At 42.5% G+C, this 23309-nt stretch overlaps 1 protein-coding gene, 2 long non-coding RNA genes and 1 other non-coding gene across 11 annotated transcripts in view; 2 read left to right on the forward strand and 2 right to left on the reverse strand.

The window, feature by feature from the left end:
* The window catches only part of ASH1L (ASH1 like histone lysine methyltransferase), a 231212-nt gene that overhangs the window by 182257 nt on the left and 25646 nt on the right, over nt 1–23309 (forward strand). For 7 of the 8 annotated variants that reach the window (XM_028828155.2, XM_077942335.1, XM_077942333.1 and 4 more), the window contains 6 exons: nt 1262–1335; nt 2822–2867; nt 2981–3089; nt 10368–10574; nt 10701–10847; nt 20641–20749. In XM_028828155.2, coding sequence (XP_028683988.1) covers nt 1262–1335; nt 2822–2867; nt 2981–3089; nt 10368–10574; nt 10701–10847; nt 20641–20749 — 692 coding nt within the window. Of the gene's footprint in view, nt 1–1246; nt 1336–2821; nt 2868–2980; nt 3090–10367; nt 10575–10700; nt 10848–20640; nt 20750–23309 lie in introns of all 8 variants that reach the window. The other variant, XM_077942316.1, reaches the window with a different exon arrangement.
* Nucleotides 4312–23293, reverse strand: LOC144330963 (uncharacterized). Its single transcript, XR_013397698.1, has 3 exons — nt 22601–23293; nt 5085–5677; nt 4312–4433 (listed from the first exon to the last, which is right to left on the reverse strand). It is a non-coding gene; the product is annotated as an uncharacterized LOC144330963 (long non-coding RNA).
* Nucleotides 8338–11294, reverse strand: LOC144330964 (uncharacterized). The gene is made up of 3 exons (XR_013397699.1): nt 10035–11294; nt 9278–9360; nt 8338–8432 (listed from the first exon to the last, which is right to left on the reverse strand). It is a non-coding gene; the product is annotated as an uncharacterized LOC144330964 (long non-coding RNA).
* Nucleotides 22240–22346, forward strand: LOC114674889 (U6 spliceosomal RNA). The gene has a single exon (XR_003725979.1). It is a non-coding gene; the product is annotated as a U6 spliceosomal RNA (small nuclear RNA).

Raw genomic sequence — 23309 nt, forward strand, 5'->3', positions numbered from 1 at the left:
AAACTTTTTTTGTTAAAAGAGAAAACAGGGCCGGGCATGGTGGCTCATGCCTGTAATCCTAGCACTTTGGGAGGCCAGAGCGGACAGATCGCTTGAGTCCAGGAGTTTGAGACCAGCCTGGGCAACATGGGAAGACCCTGTCTACAAAAAATAAAAAATTAGCCCAGCATGGTGGCATTTATCAAGGATTATGTATTATACCTAATTATGTCTGCTATGCTTGTATTCAACTGGTAGCGCGATAGGTTTGTTTACACCAGCATCACCACAAACATATGATTAACACTTTGTACTGCAAAGTTACAACAGCTAGGAGGAATTTTTCAGCTCCCTTATTACCTTCTGGGACCACCATCATATATGCAGTCCATTGTTGACTAAAACAGCACATGACTGTATGTATAAGAATTTCATTCTTTTGGCCAAGTGTGGTGGCTCATGCCTGTAATCCCAGCACTTTGAGAGGACGAGGCAGGCAGACCACCTTAGGTTGGGAGTTCAAGACAAGCCTGACCAACATGGGGAAACCCTGTCTCTACTTAAAAAAAAAAAAAAATTACAAAATTAGCTGGTCGTGGTGGCGCATGCCTATAATCCCAGCTACTCAGGAAGCTGAGGCAGGAGAATCGCTTAAACCCAAGTGGCAGAGGTTGCAGTGAGCCGAGATCGTGCCATTGCACTCCAGCCTGGGCAGCAAGAGCAAAACCTCCTCTCAAAAAAAAAGAAAAAGGAATTTCATTCTTTTTTAAGGCTGAATAATTTTATATGAAACAAAAACAAAAAAATCAAACAAAATTACTAAGTACTATTTCAATAGGTAGGAAAAAATGTTAAAAGATCATAAATTTGCCTGGAAAACTTCTCAAGTTATTTAAACACAAGAATTTCTCTTTTTTGTAATCAACCTTAGGTTATGCGTAATAATGAAGGAGAGCAGGTGCCAGATGCTCTACCCTTAATAATTTTTAATAATAATAAAATATTTAATAAGCTTCATAATGACCTGTGTGTTTTTGGTTGTAGTTTTGCTATATTTGTTGTTTTATGTAGACTATTATACTTAAAATATATCTTTAGCAGATATCATGTGAAGTATGGTGGGAAAGAATAGCTAAAATTAAAAATTGGTGGTGGAAAAATCCTTAAATAATTAAATCTTTATTTTTTTAGTCAGTACATATTAGTTCTTGTAGCTGTTTGACCCCTTTGTATAAGCAAATATCAGAATAGGTACTGAAATTGATAGTGTTTTTTGTTTCAGGAAAGTATCTAAGACAAAAGAGAATTGACTTCCAGCTTCCTTATGATATCCTTTGGCAGTGGAAACACAATCAGGTACAGAGAGCCTGTTTTACCAGGTTTCATTCTTAAATGGTAAAGGGGGAGGGGAAATGCAAGTGTTTTTCTTTCACCTTGTTATGTTTTCGTCTTAGGAGGTTTTCAGAAGTGTCCCTGTGAAGGTTAGAACTAAGAAAAATGAATTTGCATCCATATTTAATGTGACCTATTTGCCTTTACTCTTACTGCAAAATAGCAGTGGGTTGCTGCTTTCCTAGGCAACCTTCTGTTGTTATTCTGGACTTTTATTTTGGTAGCAAATATTTTGTTCTGTAAGAATTCTATCTGATGCAAGTCTCAGGAGAATTTAGATGTATTGCCAGTAGCACTAAGAAATTTCAGACTTTATTTTTGTTGGCTCCTTCTTATCAGTTTGAAATTTATTTTTCACATGCAAAAGAGATTCTTCTACCAAAGGAAGCAGGAAAATGTTTAACACTCTTGCACTTTTGAAAGATCTTTAAATATATTGGTAACTAAAAATAGGAAGATGCTGGTTTTTTTTCTCTTGCTTCCCAAATTGAAAAGTTTCCCCCAGTGATTTTTGTATTAGCTTATAGCACCCAGGTCCCATATTATGAACGACCATTGGGAAATAGAAACGCAATTGAGGTGAATAGATTTCCTGAGTTCTGTCAAAATGCCACCAAAGGTTAATTTTGGAAAGCCAAAATTGACATTCCTCTCTTCATTCTTTTCTCCAATGGCCTCTCTTGAATTCGGAGAGGATTAATATGTTAGGTATTTGTCTCAGTTTTTAGCAATGAAGGAGAGAATGCTTTGAACATACTGACTAGAAAATGATGGTGGGATTATTCCAATATATTAATAAACAGTCTAGCTTAGTGCAAGTTGCTGTTTGTTTTGTACGGTCCCTTATGGCAAAATGCTGGAAGATTGCCTCTCTTCTAATGCATTCTTTTTTTTTTTTTCTTTCTAATGTCTTCTTGATTATAATGTGAGAGCTCCATTTTGCCTGCCTGCCCTCTCTCCTTTATTCACTAAATTAATTGCTTTAATTAAAATTGGAAATGTTTTGCTACAATTCTCAACCTGAAAAGCCAGGGTACTCATCTTTTTAATTTCATGTACCCGCCCAGACATCTAAATAAGCCCTATGCATGTTGTTTTCCTTTCTTTTGACAGAGGCAAATAGAATCTTAATTTGTCCAGATGAGTAGCTTTCGTCTCCAGTGTGATTTTCATTTAAGTCTGTCCAACAACATGCCAAAGAAACATGTAATTCCACTTCTATAAACTATTTAGTGCTGCTTCTGTTGAATCTTTTTCTCTCACCTTTTATTCCAGAGTAAAAAGAGATCACACCAAGAGTTTCCCTAAGATGTATCCCACCCAAAATGTCTTGTAAATATTTCCAGATGAGCAGAGCACATAGAAAATTTCCTGTATTTTTAGTGATTGATGCTGCCATCTGGCATTTGAAGTTAAATGCTATATCAAGATTTTTCTTCTTTTCTTATAGCTATACAAAAAGCCAGATGTCCCACTGTATAAGAAAATTCGTTCAAGTGAGTAACTTGGGAGCTATTTTTTCTGCCTTTGTACATCAATGTCCTTCTGAGCCTAGGACTTGAAAGATTATCCTGTATGTTCACAAACTATTCTTTGCTTTCTTTTCAAGATGTCTACGTTGATGTCAAACCCCTTTCTGGTTACGAAGCTACCACCTGTAACTGTAAGAAGCCAGATGATGACACCAGGAAGGGCTGTGTTGATGACTGCCTCAATAGGTACTGTCATGCTTTGATTTCTCTAAAGCATAGGCTTTAAGGTATACATACAACACTTCCTCTGGAGGGTACAGTTAAATAGGCTCTTTCATTTTTCTTCAAGAAGTTGCATAAAGATACATAAACTATAGTGGGTGGGCAGAATACAGAAACAGAAAATGAATGAGATTTAGTCTTGTGTGCGCCTTGGTTGGTTTAAATCCTTTTACTTTTTTTTTTTTTGAGATGGAGTCTCGCACTGTTGCCCAGGCTGGAGTGCAGTGGCGCGATCTTGATTCACTGCAAGCTCTGCCTCCCAGGTTCACGCCGTTCTCCTGCCTCAGCCTCCCTAATAGCCGGGACTACAGGCTCCCGCCAACACACCTGACTAATTTTTTTGTATTTTTAGTAGAGACGGGGTTTCACCATATTAGCCAGGATGGTCTCAATCTGACCTGGTGATCCGCCCGCCTCGGCTTTCCAAAGTGCTAGGACTACAGGTGTGAGCCACTGCGCCCGGCCAATCCTTTTACTATTTATGAGACCTGAGGAAAGTTATTTAATGCATCTAATAAAAGTAATACCTTACCTTCTCTATGGAGGGTTCATGGGAATTATATGAGACTGTTCATAAACAATGTTTGTGAAGTTTTGGCTTGGGGGTATTTTTTTTTTTTTTTTTTTTTTTTGAGACGGAGTCTCGCTCTGTCGCCCAGGCTGGAGTGCAGTGGCCAGATCTCAGCTCACTGCAAGCTCCGCCTCCCAGGTTTACGCCATTCTCCTGCCTCAGCCTCCTGAGTGGCGGGGACTACAGGCACCAGCCACCTCGCCCAGCTAGTTTTTTGTATTTTTTAGTAGAGACGGGGTTTCGCTGTGTTAGCCAGGATGGTCTTGATCTCCTGACCTCGTGATCCGCCCGCCTCGGCCTCCCAAAGTGCTGGGATTACAGACTTGAGCCACCGCGCCTGGCCTTTTTTTTTTTTTTTTTTTTTTTTTTTTTAAAAGAGATAGGGTCTCACTGTGTTGCCCAGGCTGGATTCAAACTCCTGGGCTCAAGTAGTCCTCCCACCTCAGCCTCCTGAGTAGCTGGAACTATAGGCATGTGATACCGTGCCCAGCTCATAAAACATTAAGCACAGTCCTAGGTACCTTCCTAGCTCTCAATATATGATTGCCATAATGAGGAAGGAGAATAGGACAGTGGCAGTGAGAGTGAAGAGGAAGGGCATGATATATTTTAGAAGAAAAGTATGTTGATAAACCATTGGCATATAGGGGATATGCTCTTCATATAGGGGATATATTCTCTCTCTGACGATGAAGTGTGGAATCTAACTGAATTAGAGATAAGAATTATGAATTTGGCTAGCATGGTGGCTCATGCCTGTAATCCAAGCACTTTGGGAGGCTGAGGTGGGTGGATCACCTGAGGTCAGGAGTTCGAGACCAGCCTCACCAACACAGAGAAACCCCATCTCTACTAAAAATACAAAATTAGCCAGGCATGGTGGCTCCTGCCTATAATCCCAGCTACTGGGGAGGCCGAGGCAGGAAAATTGCTTGCACCTGGGAGGCAGAGGTTGCGGTGAGCCAAGGTCATGCCATTGCACTCCAGCCTGGGCAACAAGAAGGAAACTCCATCTCCCAAAAAAAAAAAAAGAATTATGAATTACGACTTTGATTTGAGTCTATGTAATTTTTTTTTTTTTTTTTTTCTGAGATGGAGTCTAGCTCTGTTACCCAGGCTGGAGTGCAGTGGCGCAATCTTGGCTCACTGCAACCTCTGCCTCCCAGGTTCAAGCGATTCTCCTGCCTCAGCCTCCCGAGTAGCTGAGATTACAGGTGCCCACCACCACGCCTGGCTAATTTTTGTATTTTTTTAATTTATTTTTTTGAGACGGAGTCATGTTCTGTCGCCAGGCTGGAGTGCGGTGGCGCAATCTCAGCTCACTGCAACCTCTACCTCCCAGTTTCAAGTGATTCTCCTACCTCAGCCTCCCAAGTAGCTGGGACTACAGGCATGAGCCACTACACCTAGCCAAGAGACTGTATAATTTTAAATGGCACTGAAATTTCAAAATGGAAATGTCTAATAGACAAAGGAGTGGATATAGAATTTGTTGTTTTAGTAACAACGCACATTTGCAGCAAAATAAAAAAGAATCAGTGAATTTTACATCAGTATTTCCTGTTCTGGATAGTTCTCATGACTAAAGATAGCTTCCTTCTTCTCTAGTCAACTGTGCATGTGGTCTGAAGGAAATCAATGTTTTAGTTCTTCCTGCTTCAGCATGCCAGTTGGGAAATTCTACCTTACCTGCATCACTGTAAATTCACACTTTGTCATTTTATGTACATACAGTTTCACATAGTGTTTTGCATACTGATTTTCTTTACTCAAAAATATTTTAAATGCACACTTTTATTAAACAGTGTGGTCCAAAAGCTCAGTATTTTTATTTATTTATGACACAGGGTATCACTCTGTTGCTCATGCTGGAGTGCAGTGTCGCCATCACAGCTCACTACAACCTCGACCTCCTGGACTCAAGCAATCCTCCCATGTTAGCCTCCTGAGTAACTGAGACTAAAGGCGCATGTCACCACGCCTGGCTAATTTATTTATTTATTTTTAACATAGAGACGGGATCTCAATACTTAGCCCAGGCCTGTCCTGAACTCCTGGACCCTTAAATCTCACTATATGAGGGACAACCTAGATCTATGTTTAGTAGCTGGCTGGGGTGCAACTCTCCCATTTTTCTTTTTTTTCTTTTTTTGAGATGAAGTTTCGCTCTTGTTGCCCAGGCTGGAGTGCAGAGGCGTGGTCTCAGCTCACTGCAGCCTCTGCCTCCCAGGTTCAAGCGATTTTCCTGCCTCATCCTTCTGAGTAGCCGGGATTACAGGCACCTGCCACCACACCCAGCTAATAATTTTTGTATTTTTAGTAGAGACAGGGTTTCACCATGTTGGCCAGGCTGGTCTCGAACTCTTTTTTTTTTTTTTTTTTTTTTTTTTTGAGACAGAGTCTCGCTCTGTCACCCAGGCTGGAGCGCAGTGGCCGGATCTCAGCTCAGTGCAAGCTCCGCCTCCCGGGTTCACGCCATTCTCCTGCCTCAGCCTCCCGAGTAGCTGGGACTACAGGCGCCCGCCACCTCGCCCGGCTAGTTTTTTGTATTTTTTAGTAGAGACGGGGTTTCACTGTGTTAACCAGGATGGTCTCGATCTCCCGACCTCATGATCCGCCCGTCTCGGCCTCCCAAAGTGCTGGGATTACAGGCTTGAGCCACCGCGCCCGGCCTGGTCTCGAACTCTTAACCTTGGGTGATCCTCTCGCCTCGGCCTCCCAAAATGCTGGGATTACAAGCGTGAGCCACTGCGTCCAGCCAACTCTCATTTTTCAAGGCCATTATCTGGCTAAAGATAATGGCAAATTGTACTAAATCAAAGACCTCACATTGTAGTGTACAGCATCTAATTTCAGATTTTGGTAAATTTAGTTTGGTTTCCAGACACAACAAATAGAAACATGTTTTGCTTTTATATAATTTAAGGACTATTCTGGTTATCAAAACAAATGGGGAATATATTTCAATGCCTTGAACTCTAGACAAATTTTCAGTAACCTCTGAATGATTATTCCCTGGAAGAAATCTTTTAAAATTTAAATCTCTCTTATCTGAGCACTCTTTTATTTATACTTCAGGGTTGTTTTTTTTTTTTAATCCGTATGCAGTTTATAGTATGTGTTATTAGGTATTATGAAAATACTTGGTGCCAGCGAAGCACAGTGACTCACGTCTGTAATCCCAACAGTTTGGGAGGCTGAGGTGGGCAGATCATTTGAGGTCAGGAGTTTGAGACCAGCCTGGGCAACGTGGCAAAACCCCATCTCTACAAAACATACAAAAGTTAGCAGTCATGGTGGTGCACGCCTGCAGTCCCAGCTACTTGGGAGGCTAAGGTAGGAGGATCGCTTGAGCCTGACTGCAGTAAGCTGTGATCATGCCACTGTACTCCAGGCTGGGTGACAGAGTGAGACCCTGTGTCAAAAAAAAAAAAAAAGAAAGAAAATATAGGTGTGGAATATTATGAATTAGAGGTTACATTTGAAGCCATGATTATAGATGAGCTCTCTAGAGAAAAGGAATATGGTAGAGGAAAAATGGATTTCTACCAGAAAAGACAGGAATTGTTATTGGCAAGGTGGGAAATCCAGTATCATAAAAAATAAAGAAAGCCAAAAAAGGAAGACGTTTCAAGAGGGGTGTTCAATAATATTCATGTACCAAAGAAGTCAGCAAAAGGAAGAGTTAAAGGTGGTTGAATTTGATGTTACAGCACTGCCTTCTTTACAGCTGAAGCTGATTATCTTAAATTGAAGAATAATCCAGTCGATACTTTCTCTGCTTCCTATTTATATGATTTGATACTGTGTGCCGTGTGCCCTTTAGAATCGTGGTGGTATTTTTGTGAAGAATAACTCAAATCACTCTGAAAGTACTTTAAGGTATAAACTGTTACATATTTTCTTTACAAAACTTAATTTTTTTTCTTTTTTCTTGAGATACAGAGTCTCGCTCTGTCACCCAGGCTGGAGTGCAGTGGCACCATCTCAGCTCATTGCAGCCTCTGCCTCCCAGGTTCAAGCGATTCTCCTACCTCAGCCTCCCAAGTAGCTGGGATTACAGTTGCCACCACACCTGGCTAATTTTTGTATTTTTAGTAGAGACGAGGTTTCGCCGTGTTGGCCAGGCTGGTCTCAAACTCCTGACCTCACGTGATCCTCCCACCTCTGCCCCCCAAAGTGCTGGGATTACAGGCATGAGCTACCATGCCCGGCCTTTAAAATTATGATTATAAACATAACATGATATTTTGACGATTATTTTCTTGATCATTCCTTGTTTTAATCATGCTTAAGGCCAGGCATGTTGGCTTATGCTTGTAATCCAGCATTTTCGAAGGCCAAGGTGGGCAGATCACTTGAGTCCAGGAGTTTGTGACCAGCCTGGGCAAAATGGAAAAACCCCATCTTTACCAAAAATATAAAACATTAGCTGGGCATGGTGGCATGTGCCTATAGTCCCAGCTACTCGGGAGGCTGAGACAGGAGAATCTCTTGAACGTGTATGGCAGACATTGCAGTGAGGCACACACCATCATGCCCGGCTAATTTTTGTATTTTTAGTAGAGACGAGGTTTTGCCACGTTGGCCAGGCTGCCCTCGAACTCCTGACCTCACGTGATCCTCCTGCCTCTGCCCCCCAAAGTGCTGGGATTACAGGCATGAGCCACTGCACCCGGCTAGAATTTTTAACTTGTTAATTCACTAACTATTATGAGTTCAGCTAGTCATATAGCCTGGAAATGTCATTTCAATTAACGTAATACAAAATTCCTGTAATACAACAGCAGCAAATATACCTAATGTCACTGAATTGTACTCTTAAAAATGGTTAAGGCCGGGTGTGATAGTTCATGCCTGTAATCCCACCTACTCAGGAGGCCGAGGTAGGATGGATCCCTTGAGCCAAGGAGTTTGAGGCTACAGTAGGCTGTGATCAGGCCACTGTACCTCAGTCTGGGTGACAGAGGGAGACTTCCCCTCTTTAATTAAAACAAAAGGCTGGGCACAATGGCTTGTGCCTGTAATCCCAGAACTTTGAGAGGCTGAGGTGGGTGGATCACTTGAGGCCAGGCGTTCGAGACCAGCCTGGCCAACATGACAAAACCTCGTCTCTACTAAAAATACAAAAATTAGCTGGGCATAGTGGTGCATGCCTGTAATCCCAGTTACTTGGGAGGCTGAGGCAGGAGAATCCCTTGAATCCAGGAGGCAGAGGTTGCAGTGAACGAGATCGCGTCACTGCACTCAAGCCTGGGTGACAGAGCGAGACTTTGCCTCAAAAAAAATAAAAATAAAAATAAATTTTAAAAAACAAAACAAAACTGGCCAGGTGCAGTGGCTCACGCCACTAATCCCAGCACTTTGGGAAGCTGAGGTGGGTGGATCATTTGAGGTCAGGAGTTCAAGACCAGCCCGGCCAACATGGTGAAACCCCATCTCTACTAAAAATACAAAAATTACCCGGGTGTGGTGGTATGCGCCTATAATCCCAGATACCTGGGAGCCTAAGGCAGTAGAATTGCTTGAACCTGGAAGACAGAGATTGCAGTGAGCCGAGATCATGCCACTGCACTCCAGCCTGGGCAATGGAGTGAGACTCTGTCTCAAAAATAATAAATAAAATAAGAGTAAATTAGGGGCCGGGTGCAGTGGTTCACAAGCCTGTAATCCCAGCACTTTGGGATGCTGAGGCGGGCGGATCACCTGAGGTCAGGAGTTTGAGACCAGCCTGGCCAACATGGTAAAATCCTGTCTCTACTGAAAATGCAAAAAATAGCTGGGCACAGTGTCGCACATCTGTAAGCCCAGCTACTTGGGAGGCTGAGGCAGGAGAATCACTTGAACCTGAAAAGTGGAGTTTGCAGTGAGCCGAGATCGTGCTAGTACACTCCAGCCTGGGCAACAGAGCCTGATTCCATCTCAAAAAAAAAAAAAGAAAGAAAAGTAAATTAGGTATTTTACCACAATTTTTTAAAAATCAGTAAATAGGCATGAGTGCTTCAAAATAAGAGTGCAGTGAAATCATCATCAAATTACTGATTCTTCTTTGGATCACAGTTATTTATTTATTTATTTATTTATTTATTTATTTATTTATTTATTTTGAGATGGAATCTCACTCTGTTGCCCAGGCTGGAGTGCCGTGGTGCAATCTCTGCCCACTGCAACCTCCACCTCCCAGGTTCAAGGGACTCTCCTGCCTCAGCCTCCCAAGTAGCTGGAATTACAGGCACACACCACTACACCCAGCTAATTTTTGTATTTTTAGTAGAGACAGGGTTTCACCATGTTGGCCAGGCTAGTCTTGAACTCCTGACCTCAGGTAATCCACCCACCTCAGCCTCCCAAAGTGCTGGGATTACAGGAATGAGCCACCGTGCCTGGCCTTATTCTTTGAACAGATAAATATGACAATGTTTACCCAGGATGCTGAGTGGACAGTTAGCTTAATCATTTACAAGAAGCATTCAGGATTTGTAACCTGACTTGGAAATTCTGAATATTATTAATTTTTGACATTTATTATTTTAATCTTAGTGATTTGGGTACTTTTATTAAATAAAAATTGATTTCATGTATTCATTTTTAAATGTTTGTAAACTTTAAAAATGGATGCATCAAGGTATGCATCATGTAAATTGATGTATAGTTATTCCTTTTTTTTCTAGAATGATCTTTGCTGAGTGTTCCCCCAACACTTGCCCATGTGGCGAGCAATGCTGTAACCAGAGGATACAAAGGCATGAATGGGTGCAATGTCTAGAACGATTTCGAGCTGAGGAAAAAGGTTGGGGAATCAGAACCAAAGAGCCCCTAAAAGCTGGGCAGTTCATCATTGAATACCTAGGGGAGGTTGTCAGCGAACAGGAATTCAGGTACAGTGGTAAATGATGGTATTCTAATAAAATGCAAAGGTATAAGATTAGAATGGAGAATGGAAGATTCAAAATTTACTTTCATCTACTCTTTAATTGCCTTTCAATCATTTATCTTCCCTTTAGGAACAGGATGATTGAGCAGTATCATAATCACAGTGACCACTACTGCCTGAACCTGGATAGTGGGATGGTGATTGACAGTTACCGCATGGGAAATGAGGCCCGCTTCATCAACCACAGCTGTGACCCAAATTGTGAAATGCAGAAATGGTAAGGAAGCAGGAAAAGGTGAAGCCAAGAATCCAACAGAATAGGCATTGAGTGCAGCAAGGGATTGATCTTTCCACAGTGTCAGTCAGCTTACACAAAGCAGCTCAGGCTATTCCCCATTACCCCAGATCCCATGGGCAGAGTAAGCTTCATTTCACCCTAACTTCTCACTCCCAGACAGATATTTTTGTTTTTATTTGTGTTTTGTTTTTATGTTTGTTTGTTTTGCTTGTTTGGTGTTTTTGTTTGTTGTTTGTCATGCAAGTAGTTTCAGGATTTATGTCCTAGAAAAATGTAATAATGATAATAATGGTAGCCAGGGTGGTGGTATGCACCTGTAGTCTCAGCTATTTGAGAGGTTGAGGTGAGAGGAGCACTTGAGCCCAGGAGTTTGAGGCCAGTCTGGACAAAACAGCAAGAAAAAATCAGAAATAAAAAATAATAATGGGTCGGGTGCGTTGGCTCACGCCTGTAATCCCAGCACTTTGGGAGGCCAAGGTGGGCGGATCACGAGGTCAAGAGTTTGAGACCAGCCTGACCAACATGGTGAAACCCATCTCTACTAAAAATACAAAACTTAGCCAGGCATGGTAGCGTGCACCTGTAATCCCAGCTACTTGGGAGGCTGAGGCAGGAGAACTGCTTGAACTTGGAAGGCTGAGGTTGCAGTGAGCTGAGATCACACCAGTGTACTCCAACCTGGGTGACAGAGCAAGACTCCATCTTGAAAAAATAATAATATTAATAATACCTAATATTTATTGAGTTCTTATGTGCTAGGCACTGTGTTACATGGATCTTCTCATATCAGTTCATTCAGCCACTCTACTGCATGCTTATTACATACCTGGTGCATTTCTCACAAAGAGAAATAAAAATAAGTAAATGGAGGTCCCTTCTCCTCAAACATGATTAGCATCTAATTGAGAAGCAAAAAAATCATACCTAAAAAACAATTTTAAAAAGATTATATGAGGATACTGTGAACAACTTTGGGGTTTTTTGTTAAGTTTTTAAAAATTATAATTCATATACAGAGAAATACCTAGATCTTAAGTGTACATTTCCATTAATTTTTTCAAATGTATACACCCATATAACCCACACCCCTATGAAAATATGACACACTTTATCATTTCAGAAAGTTACCTTTTAAGTCGATCTCCCAATCCCCCAAGGCAAGCGCTGATCTGATTTCCATTGCCACAGATGAGTTTTACCTATTCCAGAACTTCATGTGAATATATTATTTTGTGTCTGGCCTCTTTCATGTTAAAAACATGTTTTTGCAGTTCATCCATGTTGAATGCATTAGTGGTTTGTTGCTTTTTAATGTGGAGTTAATACTTCTTTGTGTGAATTTGCCACAGTTTATCAATTACTGTGAACAACTTTATATTTGAAAAGTTAGACGAAATGAACAAATTCTTTGAAAAACATTCCGGCCAGGCACGGTGGCTCACTCCTATATTCCCAGCACTTTGGGAAGCCGAGGTGGGTGGAACACGAGGTCAGGAGTTCAAGACTAGCCTGGCCAAGATGGTGAAACCCCATCTCTACCAAAAATACAAAAATTAGCCGGGCGTGGTGGTGGGCGCTTGTAATCCCAGCTACTCAGGAGGCTGTGGCAGAGAATCGCTTGATCCCGCGAGGCGGAGGTTGCAGTGAGCTAAGATCGCGCCACTGCACTCCAGCCTGGGCGACAGAGCAAGACTCAGTCTCAAAAGAAAAAGAAAAAGAAAAACATACCTTTCCAAACATGACGTAAGACAAAATAGAAAATCTGCACATGTACCCCCAAAATTGAAAATATAACTAAAAATATCTAACAAAAGAACCTGGAGAACCGGATGTCTTCACTGATAATTCTTCCACATACTTAAAGAACAATTAGGCTAGGCGTGGTGGCTCACACCTGCAATCCCAGCACTTAGGGAGGTAGAGGTAGGAGGATTGCTTGAGCCCAGGAGTTCAAGACCAGCCTGGGCAAGATGGTGAGACCTGTCTCAACAAAAATTTTAAGATATAATTTAAATATTAGCTGGGTGTGATGGTGCTACTTGGGAGACTGAGGTGAGAGGATCGCCTGAGCCCAGAAGTTCAAGGCTATAGTTTTCTGTGATGATGCAACTGCACTCCAGCCTGGGTGACAGAGACCCTGTGTCTATTAAAAAAAATGAAGACAAGAAGAAATAATGGCAGTACCACTTATAAACTCTTTGCTTCTATAAAACTAGCGTTACCTTCTTCTAAAGCCTAACCAGGATGTTAACAGAAAGAAAAAATATAGGCCAATGTCTTCCATGAACATAGACACAAAAATCCTAAATAAAATATCAACAAATAAAATTTAACAATAAATACAAAGGTTAATACATCATGGCTATGTGGGGTTTATTCCAGGAATAAAAGATTGTTTGGTTTAACATTCAAAAATCAGTGTAAACCAATGTAATTTTATCACATGAACAGACTAAAGACATACTGTCTCAATAGAAGCAGAAAAAGCATTAAACAGTATTCAGTGCTCATTCGTAATTAAAACTCAGCAAACTAGGAATAAAAAGGAACTAACAAATCTGCTAAAGGGCATCCAGTTTTTAAAAATCTTTAGCTACCATTGTACATAAATAAGGATATCCACTGTCACATTTACATTTGAAGATTCTAACCAATACAATAAGAAAAGGAAAAAAGTATAAAGATTAGAAATGAAAAAAATATAACTACCATTATTCACAGATGACATTATTATACACATGGAAATTACTACAGATAAAAGTGAATTTAGTAAGATTAATGGAAAGATGGTCAGTATATAAAAATTAATGTATTGAGTACATTTTAATATATTAGCAACAACCAAGTAGAAAGTGAAATTTAAAAACTATTACAAGGCCAGGTGCAGTGGCTTATGCCTATAATCCCAGCACTTTGGGAGGCCGAGGAGAGCAGATCACGAGGTCAGGAGTTCGAGACCACCCTAGCCAACATGATGACTGAAACCCTGTCTCTACTAAAAATACAAAAATTAGCTGGCTGTGGTGGCACATGCCTGTAGTCCCAGCTATTGGAGGCTGAAGCAGGAGAATTGCTTCAACCCAGGAGGCAGAGGTTACAGTGAGCCAAGATCACGCCACTGCACTCCAGCCTGTGCAACACAGCAAGATTCCGTGTCAAAATAAATAAATAAAAACCAATACAATTTACAATAGCTTCATAAAAGCTATTGTAACTAGTCCCTAAGAATAAATCTTATGAAAGTTTGTAGGATCTCTATACTGGAAGCTGTCAGATGTTGGGAAAAAATAAAGATGACCTAAATTAATGGAAAAATATGCGATGTTCAAGGGTTGAGTGTTGGTAAATTTGTTTTTAAGTGAAAGGAAGTTTGTTAAGAAAGTAAAGGAATAAAAGAAAAGAAAGGCTATTCCATAAACAGAGCAGCCCCAAGGGCTGCTGGTTGCCCATCTTTATGGTTCTTTATAGATTATATGCTTAGGGTGGAGTATACATGAGTTTTCTGGGAAAGTGGTGGACAGTTCCCAGACCTAAGGGTTCCTTCAATTTTTAGACCATATAGGGTCACTTCCTGACGTTGCTATAGTGTTTGTAAACTGTCATAGCACTGATGGGAGTGTAGTAGTGAGAATGACCAGACGTCACTCTCTTTGCCATCTTGGTTTTGGTGGGTTTTGGCCGGCTTCTTTACTGCAACCTCTTTTGTCAGCAAGGCCTTTATGACCTGTATTTTGGCCAACCTCCTATCTTATCCTGTAACTAAGGATGCTTAACCTACTGGGAATGCAACCCAGCAGATCTCAGCCTAATTTTACCCAACCTCTATACAAGATGGAGTCGCTCTGGTTTAAATGCTTCTGACATTTTCCCCCTCCCTTTTATAAGAGAACCCTTAATCCTCAGGGGTAAACAGGGATAAAGATCCATCTTTAGCAGTTTCTTCAGGTTGAATAAGGGTGATGATATTCCTGCCTATTAGGGTCTCTCGTATCCAAGTCGTAGAGAAGAGCTCAGTCATAAAGCATCAGTATGAGTAAGGGCCATTCATAGTTCTGACAAAAGGTGATATCACAGGTCAGGAACCCTGTACAGGGACTGTGTGGAAAAAGTATGACGCCAGTTTTCCCAAGCAGCTTTTATTGGCTCTCTCAGCCAAGTTTGGTTCCTTAATATAAAGCACTCCATTCCAATCAAAGCCTTGGTAAAATAACCAGTTTCTCCAATTGTGTCAACTGGTTTCCAGATTTTGGAGAAATCAGGTAGAGAGAAACAAACATGCTTCAAATTTTGTTCACAGGAGTTTTATTCAATTGTTAAGAGCTGTCAATATGCCGGGCATGGTGGCTTATGCCTATAATCCCAGCACTTTGGGAGGCTGAGGCAGGTGGATCACCTGAGGTCAGGAGTTCGAGACTAGCCTGGCCAAAATGGTGAAACCCCATCTCTTAAAAATACATTAAAAAATCAGCTAGGCATAGTGGCGTACACCTGTAGTCCTAGCTATTCAGGAGGCTGAGGCAGGAGAATCGTTTGAACCCAGGAGGTGGAGGTTGCAGTGAGCTGAGATTGTGTCACTGCACTCCAGCTTGAGCAACAAGAGCAAAACTCCATCTCAAAAAAAAACACAAAGCTGTCAATAACTCAAAAGTTTGCTTGACTCAAAAGTCAGCCAATCATTGTTGCAGTCTATTTCCTTTGGGTCGTGGGTCCCCTAAGTATCATCCCTTTGTGGTCGCCAGAAAGATGCCGGAAAGGGGTTCTGATCCAGACTCCAAGGGAGGGTTCTTGGATTTTGCACAAGAAAGAATTAAAGATGGGTCCATAGAATAAAATGAAAGCAAGTTTATTAAGAAAGTCAAGGCATAAAATAACGGCTACTCCATAGGCGCAGAGCAGCCCTTTTTTTTTTTAAGACAGCTGGAGTACAGTGGTATGATCTTGGCTCACTGCAGCCTCCTCCTCCCAGGTTCAAGCCATTCACCTGCCTCAACCTCCTGAGTAGCTGCGACTACAGGCATACACCACCATGCCTGGCTAATTTTTTTGTATTTTTTATAGAGACAGGGTTGTACCATGTTGGCCAGGCTGGTCTTCAACTCCTAGACTCAATAAATCAGCCCGATTCAGCCTTCCAAAGTGTTGGGATTACAAGTGTGAGCCACCAAGCTGGACCTGACAATCCAGTCTTTAAAATAGGTAAAAGAATAGATACTTTAAAAAAGAATATAAAAGTGGTCAATAAATATACAGAAGCACTTAATATGTTAGATACAGTTATTAGGGGAAATATTAAACTAAATTGGAAAACCACTACATACCTTCCAAAATGTCAAAAATTAAAGACTGACAGTATTGGCAAGGGTAGAGCAGCATAAATGCTCTTAGATTTGCTGGTAGAAGTGTAAATTGGTATACACACTTTCAAAAAATGGCACAACCTACCAAAGCTAAACGTATCCAGTAAACCAGCAACTCTAGTCCTAAGTATGTCCCCAACGGAAATGAGTGTTTATGCCAGACTTATGCAAGAACATCAACTAGAAGATATCTTTTCCCCCCTTTTTTTGGAGACAGGGTCTCACTCTGTCACCAGGGTTGAAGTACAGTGGGACGATCTTGACTCACTGCAACCTCGGCTTCCCAAGTAGCTGGGACCATAGGCGCATGCCACCATGCCCGGCTAATTTTTGTATATTTTGATAGAGATGGAGTTTTGCCATGTTGCCCAGGCTGGTCTCAAACTCCTGGGCTCAAACAATCCTCATTCCTCAGGCTCCCAGAGTGCCGGGATTACAGGTATGAGCCACCACACCTGGCCAGAAGATACCTTTTTTTGGTTTTCTGTTTTTGTTTTTTTGAGACAGAACCTTGCTCTGTCACCCAGGCTGGAGTGCAGTGGTGCCATTTTGGCTCACCACAACTTCCACCTCCTGGGTTCAAGCGATTCTCGTGCCTCAGCCTCCTGAGTAGCTGTAACTAAAGGCATGCGTCCCTACACCTGGCTAATTTTTATATTTTTAGTAGAGACAGTGTTTTGCCATGTTGTCCAGGCTGGTCTTGAACTCCTGACCTCAAGTGATCTGCCCGCCTAGGCCTCCCAAAGTGCTGGGATTACAGGCGTGAGGATAGGTGACAGATCAACACTGTCTCAAAAGAAAAGTTACAGTATATATCAGTAGTCAGCAAGCTTATTGGCTTTGTACCTGTAAAACTTTATTTACAAAGATGGGAGCAGTGGCCTGTGGACCAGAGTTTGCCAACTCCTGGTATACATTTCAAATGCTTTCTGCAGCTGGACTCAGTGGGTCATGCCTGTAATCACAGCACTTTGGGAGGCCAAGGCAGGCAGATCACCTGAGCTCAGGAGTTTGAGACCAGCCCGGGCAACATGGCGAAACCCTGTCTTTACTAAAATTACAAAAATTAGCTGGACATGGTGGCACATGCCCGTAGTCCCACCAGCTACTCAGGAAGCTGAGGTGAGAGGATCGCTTGAGCCAGGGAGGCAGAGGTTGCAGTAAGCTGAGATTGCGCCACTGTACTCCAGCCTGTATGAGAGTGAGATCCTGTTTAAAAATAAAAATTAGCCAGGTGCAGTGGCTCCCGCCTATAATCCCAGCATTTTGGGAAGCTAAGGCAGGCGGATCACCAGAGGTCAGGAGTTGGAGACCAGCCTGACCAACATGGAGAAACCCTGTCTCTACTAAAAATACAAAATTAGGCATAGTGGCATGTGCCTGTAATCCCAGCTACTTGGGAGGCTGAGGCAGGAGAATGGCTTGAACCCAGGAGGCAGAGGTTGCAGTGAGCCGAGTTCGTGCCATTGCACTCCAGCCTGGGCAACAAGAGCAAAACTCCATCTCAAAAAAAAAAAATTAAATTTTTTTAAAAAATGCTTTCTGAATTCAGGAAAGAAAAATACTAAAAACTAAAAATTTTTGACAAGGTTACATATAATAGGGCAGGATCTAACCCTTAATGTATTCCACACTGGTAAGGAGACAAGAACTAAGGAGTCAAACAGCCTGGGTTTTAATCCCCTGGGTTTGAATGCCACTTAATTGCTATATAACCATAAACAAACCCTGAGGCATATATACTTCATATATAAAATAGATATCATAATGCCTATCTGGTAAGATTGGTTTTTTTTCTATAGGATTGCTTTGAGAATTAATGATATAACTTGTTATGAGTATGGCATGGTAGTTAAGATTTTGAAGCCAGAATGTCTTAATTTGAAACTTGATTCCTCAACTTATTAACTGTGTAACTTTGGGCAAGTTTCAAACTCTATGTGACTCAGTTTTCTTATTTGTAGTATGAGGGCTATAATAACTAATAATAGTACATATTTTTATATAATTGTTAGGATGAAATTAGTTAATATAAAATATTATAAAAAACACTCAGTAAATGTTAGCCATAATGATGATGACTATATTCTTTTTTTTTTAATATATTGAGATAAGGTCTCACTATGTTGCCCAGGTGAGTCACAAACTCCTAAAACACAGCCAAGCGCGGTGGCTCATGCCTGTAATCCCAGCACTTTGGGAGGCCAAGGTGGGTGGATCATGAGCTCAGGAGATTGAGACCATACTGGCCAATATGGTGAAACCCTGTCTCTACTAAAAATACGAAAAATTAGCTGGGCGTGGTGGCACATGCCCGTAGTCCCACCAGCTACTCAGGAAGCTGAAGTAGGAGAATCGCTTGAACCCGGGAGTTGGAGGTTGCAGTGAGCCGAGATTGTGCCACTGCACTCCAGCCTGGAGACAGAGCGAAGAAACAAAAACACAAAAATCAAAAAAACACATAAAATACTAAATGATCATTACCTTACGTATAATAGAACAAGAGAGGCACTCACGTGATAGATATTGGTAAAACTGGAAGATTTGTATAGGTAAGCCATAAAAAGTAATTTTAATTCATTTAATAAGTGAACTAAAGCCTTTTTTTTTTTATTTTATTTTTGAGACTGAGTCTCGCTCTGTTGCCCAGGCTGGAATGCAGTGGCATGATCTCAGCTCACTGCAACCTCTACCTCAGGGATTCAAGTCATTCTCCTGCCTCAGCCTCCCAAGTAGCTGGGATTACAGGCATGTGCCACCATGCCCAGCTAGTTTTTGTTTGTTTCTTTGTTTCTTTGTTTTCTTGAGACGGAGTCTCGCCCTGTTGCCCAGACTAGAGTGCAGTAGCGGGATCTCGGCTCACCGCAACCTCCGCCTCCTGGGTTCAAGTGATTCTCCTGCCTCAGCCTCCTGAGTAGCTGGGAGTATAAGCACGTGCCACCATGCCTGGCTAGCGTGTGTGTGTGTGTGTGTGTGTGTGTGTGTGTGATGGAGTCTCACTCTGTCGCCCAGGCTGGAGTGCAGTGGTGCAATCTTGACTCACTGCAACCTCTGCCTCCCGGGTTCAAACGATTCTCCTGCCTCAGCCTCCTGAGTAGCTGGGATTATGGGTGCACGCCACCATGCCCAGCTAATTTTCGTGTTTTTAGTAGAGATGGGGTTTCACCATATTGGTCAAACTGGTCTCAAACTCCTGACCTCATGATCTGCCTGCCTCGGCCTCCCAAAGTGCTAGGATTATAGATGTGAGCCACCCCACCCGGCCTTAATTTTTGTTTTTGTTTTTTTATTTTTGTTTTTTTTTTTTTTTTGAGACAGAGTCTTGCTCTGTCGCCCAGGCTAGAGTGCAGTGTCGCCATCTCGGCTCACTGCAAGCTCCACCCCTGGGTTCATGCCATTCTCCTGCCTCAGCCTCCCGAGTAGCTGGGACTACAGGCGCCCGCCACCATGCCTGGCTAATTTTTTTGTATTTTTAGTAGAGACGGGGTTTCACCATGTTAGCCAGGATGGTCTCGATCTCCTGACCTTGTGATCCGCCTGCGTCGGCCTCCCAAGTGCTGGGATTACAGGCTTGAGCCACTGTGCCCGGCCAATTTTTGTATTTTTAGTAGAGACAGGGTTTCACTGTGTTGGCCAGGCTGGTCTTGAACTCCTGACCTTGTGATCTGCCCTCAGCCTCCCAAAATGCTGGGATTACAGGTGTGAGCCACCACGTGTGGCCTTGCCCGGCTAATTTTTATATTTTTAGTAGAGACAGTTTTGCCATGTCAGCCGCACTGGTCTCAAACTCCTGACCTCAGGTGACCCACCTGCCTAGGCCTCCCAAAGTGCTAGGATTACAGGCGTGAGCTACCGCGCTGGTCTGGTCTCGAACTCTTGGCCTCAGGTGATCCTCCCACCTCAACCTCCCAAAGTGCTGGGATTACAGGTGAGCCATAATTTAGAAGGACTCTGAATACCAAGCAGGAAAACTTAAAGCCTAATTGACAACACAGACCATGTCTTCAAGAAAAATTATTTAGGATTCTTACTCTGGCAGTATTATACAGGCTGCCAAGGATAGAAAAGAGATTGAAAGTGGAGGCCGGGCTTGGTGGCTCATGCCTGTAATCCTAGCACTTTGGGAGGCCGAGGCGGGCAGATCACCTGAGGTCAGGAGTTCAAGACCAGCCTGGCCAACATGGTGAAACCCCGTCTCTACTAAAAATACGAAAATTAGCCAGGTGTGGTGGCTTACGCCTGTAATCCCAGCTACTCAGGAGGCTGAGGCAGGAAAATCACTTGAACTGGGGAAGCAGAGCTTGCAGTGAACTGAGATCACACCACTGCACTCCAGCCTGGGCAACAGAGGACGCTCTGTCTCAAAAAAAAGAAAAAAAAAATCCAGCCTTTATAACTGTTTTCTCTCTTTACAGGTCTGTTAATGGAGTATACCGGATTGGACTCTATGCTCTTAAAGATATGCCAGCTGGGACTGAACTCACTTATGATTATAACTTTCATTCCTTCAATGTGGAAAAACAGGTAAGAATAATAAATCCTAGAGGGAGATTGGACTTTATCCCTTACAATGCTGTAATAACATGAGCTTTTAGTAAACATGATTGACTTGGAGCCATTAAGAAGTATGTGAGAGGCTGGACACTGGTTCATACCTTTAATCCCAGCACTTTGTGAGGCTGATGTGGGCAGATCACTTGAGCTCAGAATTTCAAGACCAGCCTGGCCAACATGACAAAACCCCATCTATCAAAAATACAAAGATTAGCTGGACATGGTGACATGCACCTGTAATCCCAATTTCTTGGAGGCTAAGGCAGGAGAATTGCTTCAACCCTGGAGGCAGAGGTTGCATTACATTGAGCCGAGATTGCACCACTGCAGTCCGGCCTGGGTGACAAAGCCAGACTAACTGTGTCTCAAAAAAAAAAAAAAGTATATGGGAGGTCAGGCGCAATGACTCACTCCTGTAATCCCAGCACTTTGCAAGGCTGAGGCAAGCGGATTGCTTGTAGTCTAGGAGTTCAAGACCAGCATGGGTAACATGATGAAACCCTGTCCCTACCAAAAAAATACAAAAACTAGCCAAGTGTGGTCGCACGTGCCTGTGGTCCCAGCTACTTGGGAGGCTGAGGTGGGAAGATTGCTTGAGCCCAGAAGGTGGAGGTTGCAGTGACCACACCAATGCACTGCAGCCTGTCAAACAGAGCAAGACCCTGTCTCAAACACAAAAAAAGAAAAAGAGGTTGGATGTGGTGGCTCACACCTGTAATCCCGGCACTTTGGGTGGCCAAGGCAGGCAAATCACGAGGTCGGGAGTTTGAGATCAGCCTGACCAATATGGTGAAACCCCATCTCTACTAAAAATACAAAAATCAGCTGGGCATGGTGGTGCACACTTATAGTCCCAGCTACTCATGAGGCTGAGGCAGAAGAATCGCTTGAACCCAGGAGGTGGAGGTTGCAGAGATCGTGCCAATGCACTCCAGCCTGGGCAACAGAGTGAGATTCTAGCTCAAAAAAAAAAAGAAAAGAATAAAGGAAGAGAAGAATTACATGGGAGCCTGGGCACAGTAGTGCATACTTACCTATAGTCCCAGATACTCAAGAGGCTGAGGCAGGAGGATCACTTGAGCCCAGGAGTTCAAGGCCAACCTGGGCCACAGAACGGGACCCCTTCTCTAAAATGGTTAAAATTTTTTGTTATTAAGACAGGATCTTGTTCTGTGGCCCACACTAGAATGCAGTGATGTGATCATGGCTCACCACAGCCTTTATCTCCTGGGCTTAAGCAGTCTTCCCACCATACCCTTCTGAGTACCTGGGACCACAGGCGTGCACCACTGTGCCTTGCTAATTTTTTTTTTTTTTTAATTTTTTGTAGAGATGGTGTCTCCTTCTTTTGTCCAGGCTGGTCACAAACTCCTGGACTCAAGCGATTCTCCCACCTCAGCCTCCCACAGTGCTGGGATTACAGACCTGAGCCACCATGCCCAGCCAAATTTTTTAATTAAGTGCTTGCTTTGACAGCATATATACTAAAATTGGAAAGATACGAAGAAGATTAGCATGGCCCCTATGCAAGGATGACAAACAGATTACTGAAGCATTTCATGTTTGGTTTTTTTAATTAATTTTTTTTTGAGACAGTCTCGCTCTGTCGCCCAGGCTGGAGTGCAGTGGTGTGATCTCGGCTTGCTGCAAGCTCTGCCTCCCAGGTTCACTCCATTCTCCTGCCTCAGCCTCCCAAAAGTAGCTGAGACTATAGGCACCTGCCACCATGCCCGGCTAATTTTTTGTATTTTTTTAGTAGAGGTGGGATTTCACTGTGTTAGCCAGAATAGTCTCGAGCTCCTGACCTCGTGATCCGCCCACCTTGGCCTCCCAAAGTGCTGGGATTACAGGCGTGAGCCACGACACCTGGCTGTTTTAAAAATTTGTTTTAAAGAAGTATATAGGAGAGGACAGTTTTTCACTCTGTACACCACCTGTCTCGGATACATAGTGCCCAATTACTTTGAAGAAAGAGATTGCCCTGTTGTTTTTGGTCTCCACTCAGTTGTTAACTTTTCTGGGGAAGAAGTTTTCCTAAAATTTAATCCATCCTTTCTATTCCAGTGGAAACCCATTTCTATTTATACTCTCAATCAGTTGTTTTCCCATATATGCAGATTTCTTGATTTATACTTAATGTGTGTCCAAATGCTCAGACATCCTTTTTAAGCTAGTAAATGAAACTGCAAGCTAAAAAAAAAAATTATTCTCAGTTGGTCACAGTGGCTCACACCTGTAATCCCAGCACTTTGGGAGGCCAAGGTGGGAGAGCTGCTTGAGCCCTGGAGTTCAAGACCAACCTGCTCAACATGGCGAAACCCTGTCTCTATACAAAATACAAAAATTAGCCTGGCATAGTGGCATGCACCTGTAATGTCAGCTACTGGAGAGGCTGAGATAGGAGGATCAGTTGAGCCCAGGAGGTTGAGACTGCAGTGAGCCATGATTGTACTACTGTACTTCAGCCTGAATGGCAGGAAAGACCGTGTCTCAAAAAAATAAAAATAAAAAAATTATTCTCTCTCTTCAA

Source organism: Macaca mulatta, chromosome 1 (assembly GCF_049350105.2).
Source record: "Macaca mulatta isolate MMU2019108-1 chromosome 1, T2T-MMU8v2.0, whole genome shotgun sequence".
NCBI lineage: Eukaryota > Metazoa > Chordata > Mammalia > Primates > Cercopithecidae > Macaca > Macaca mulatta.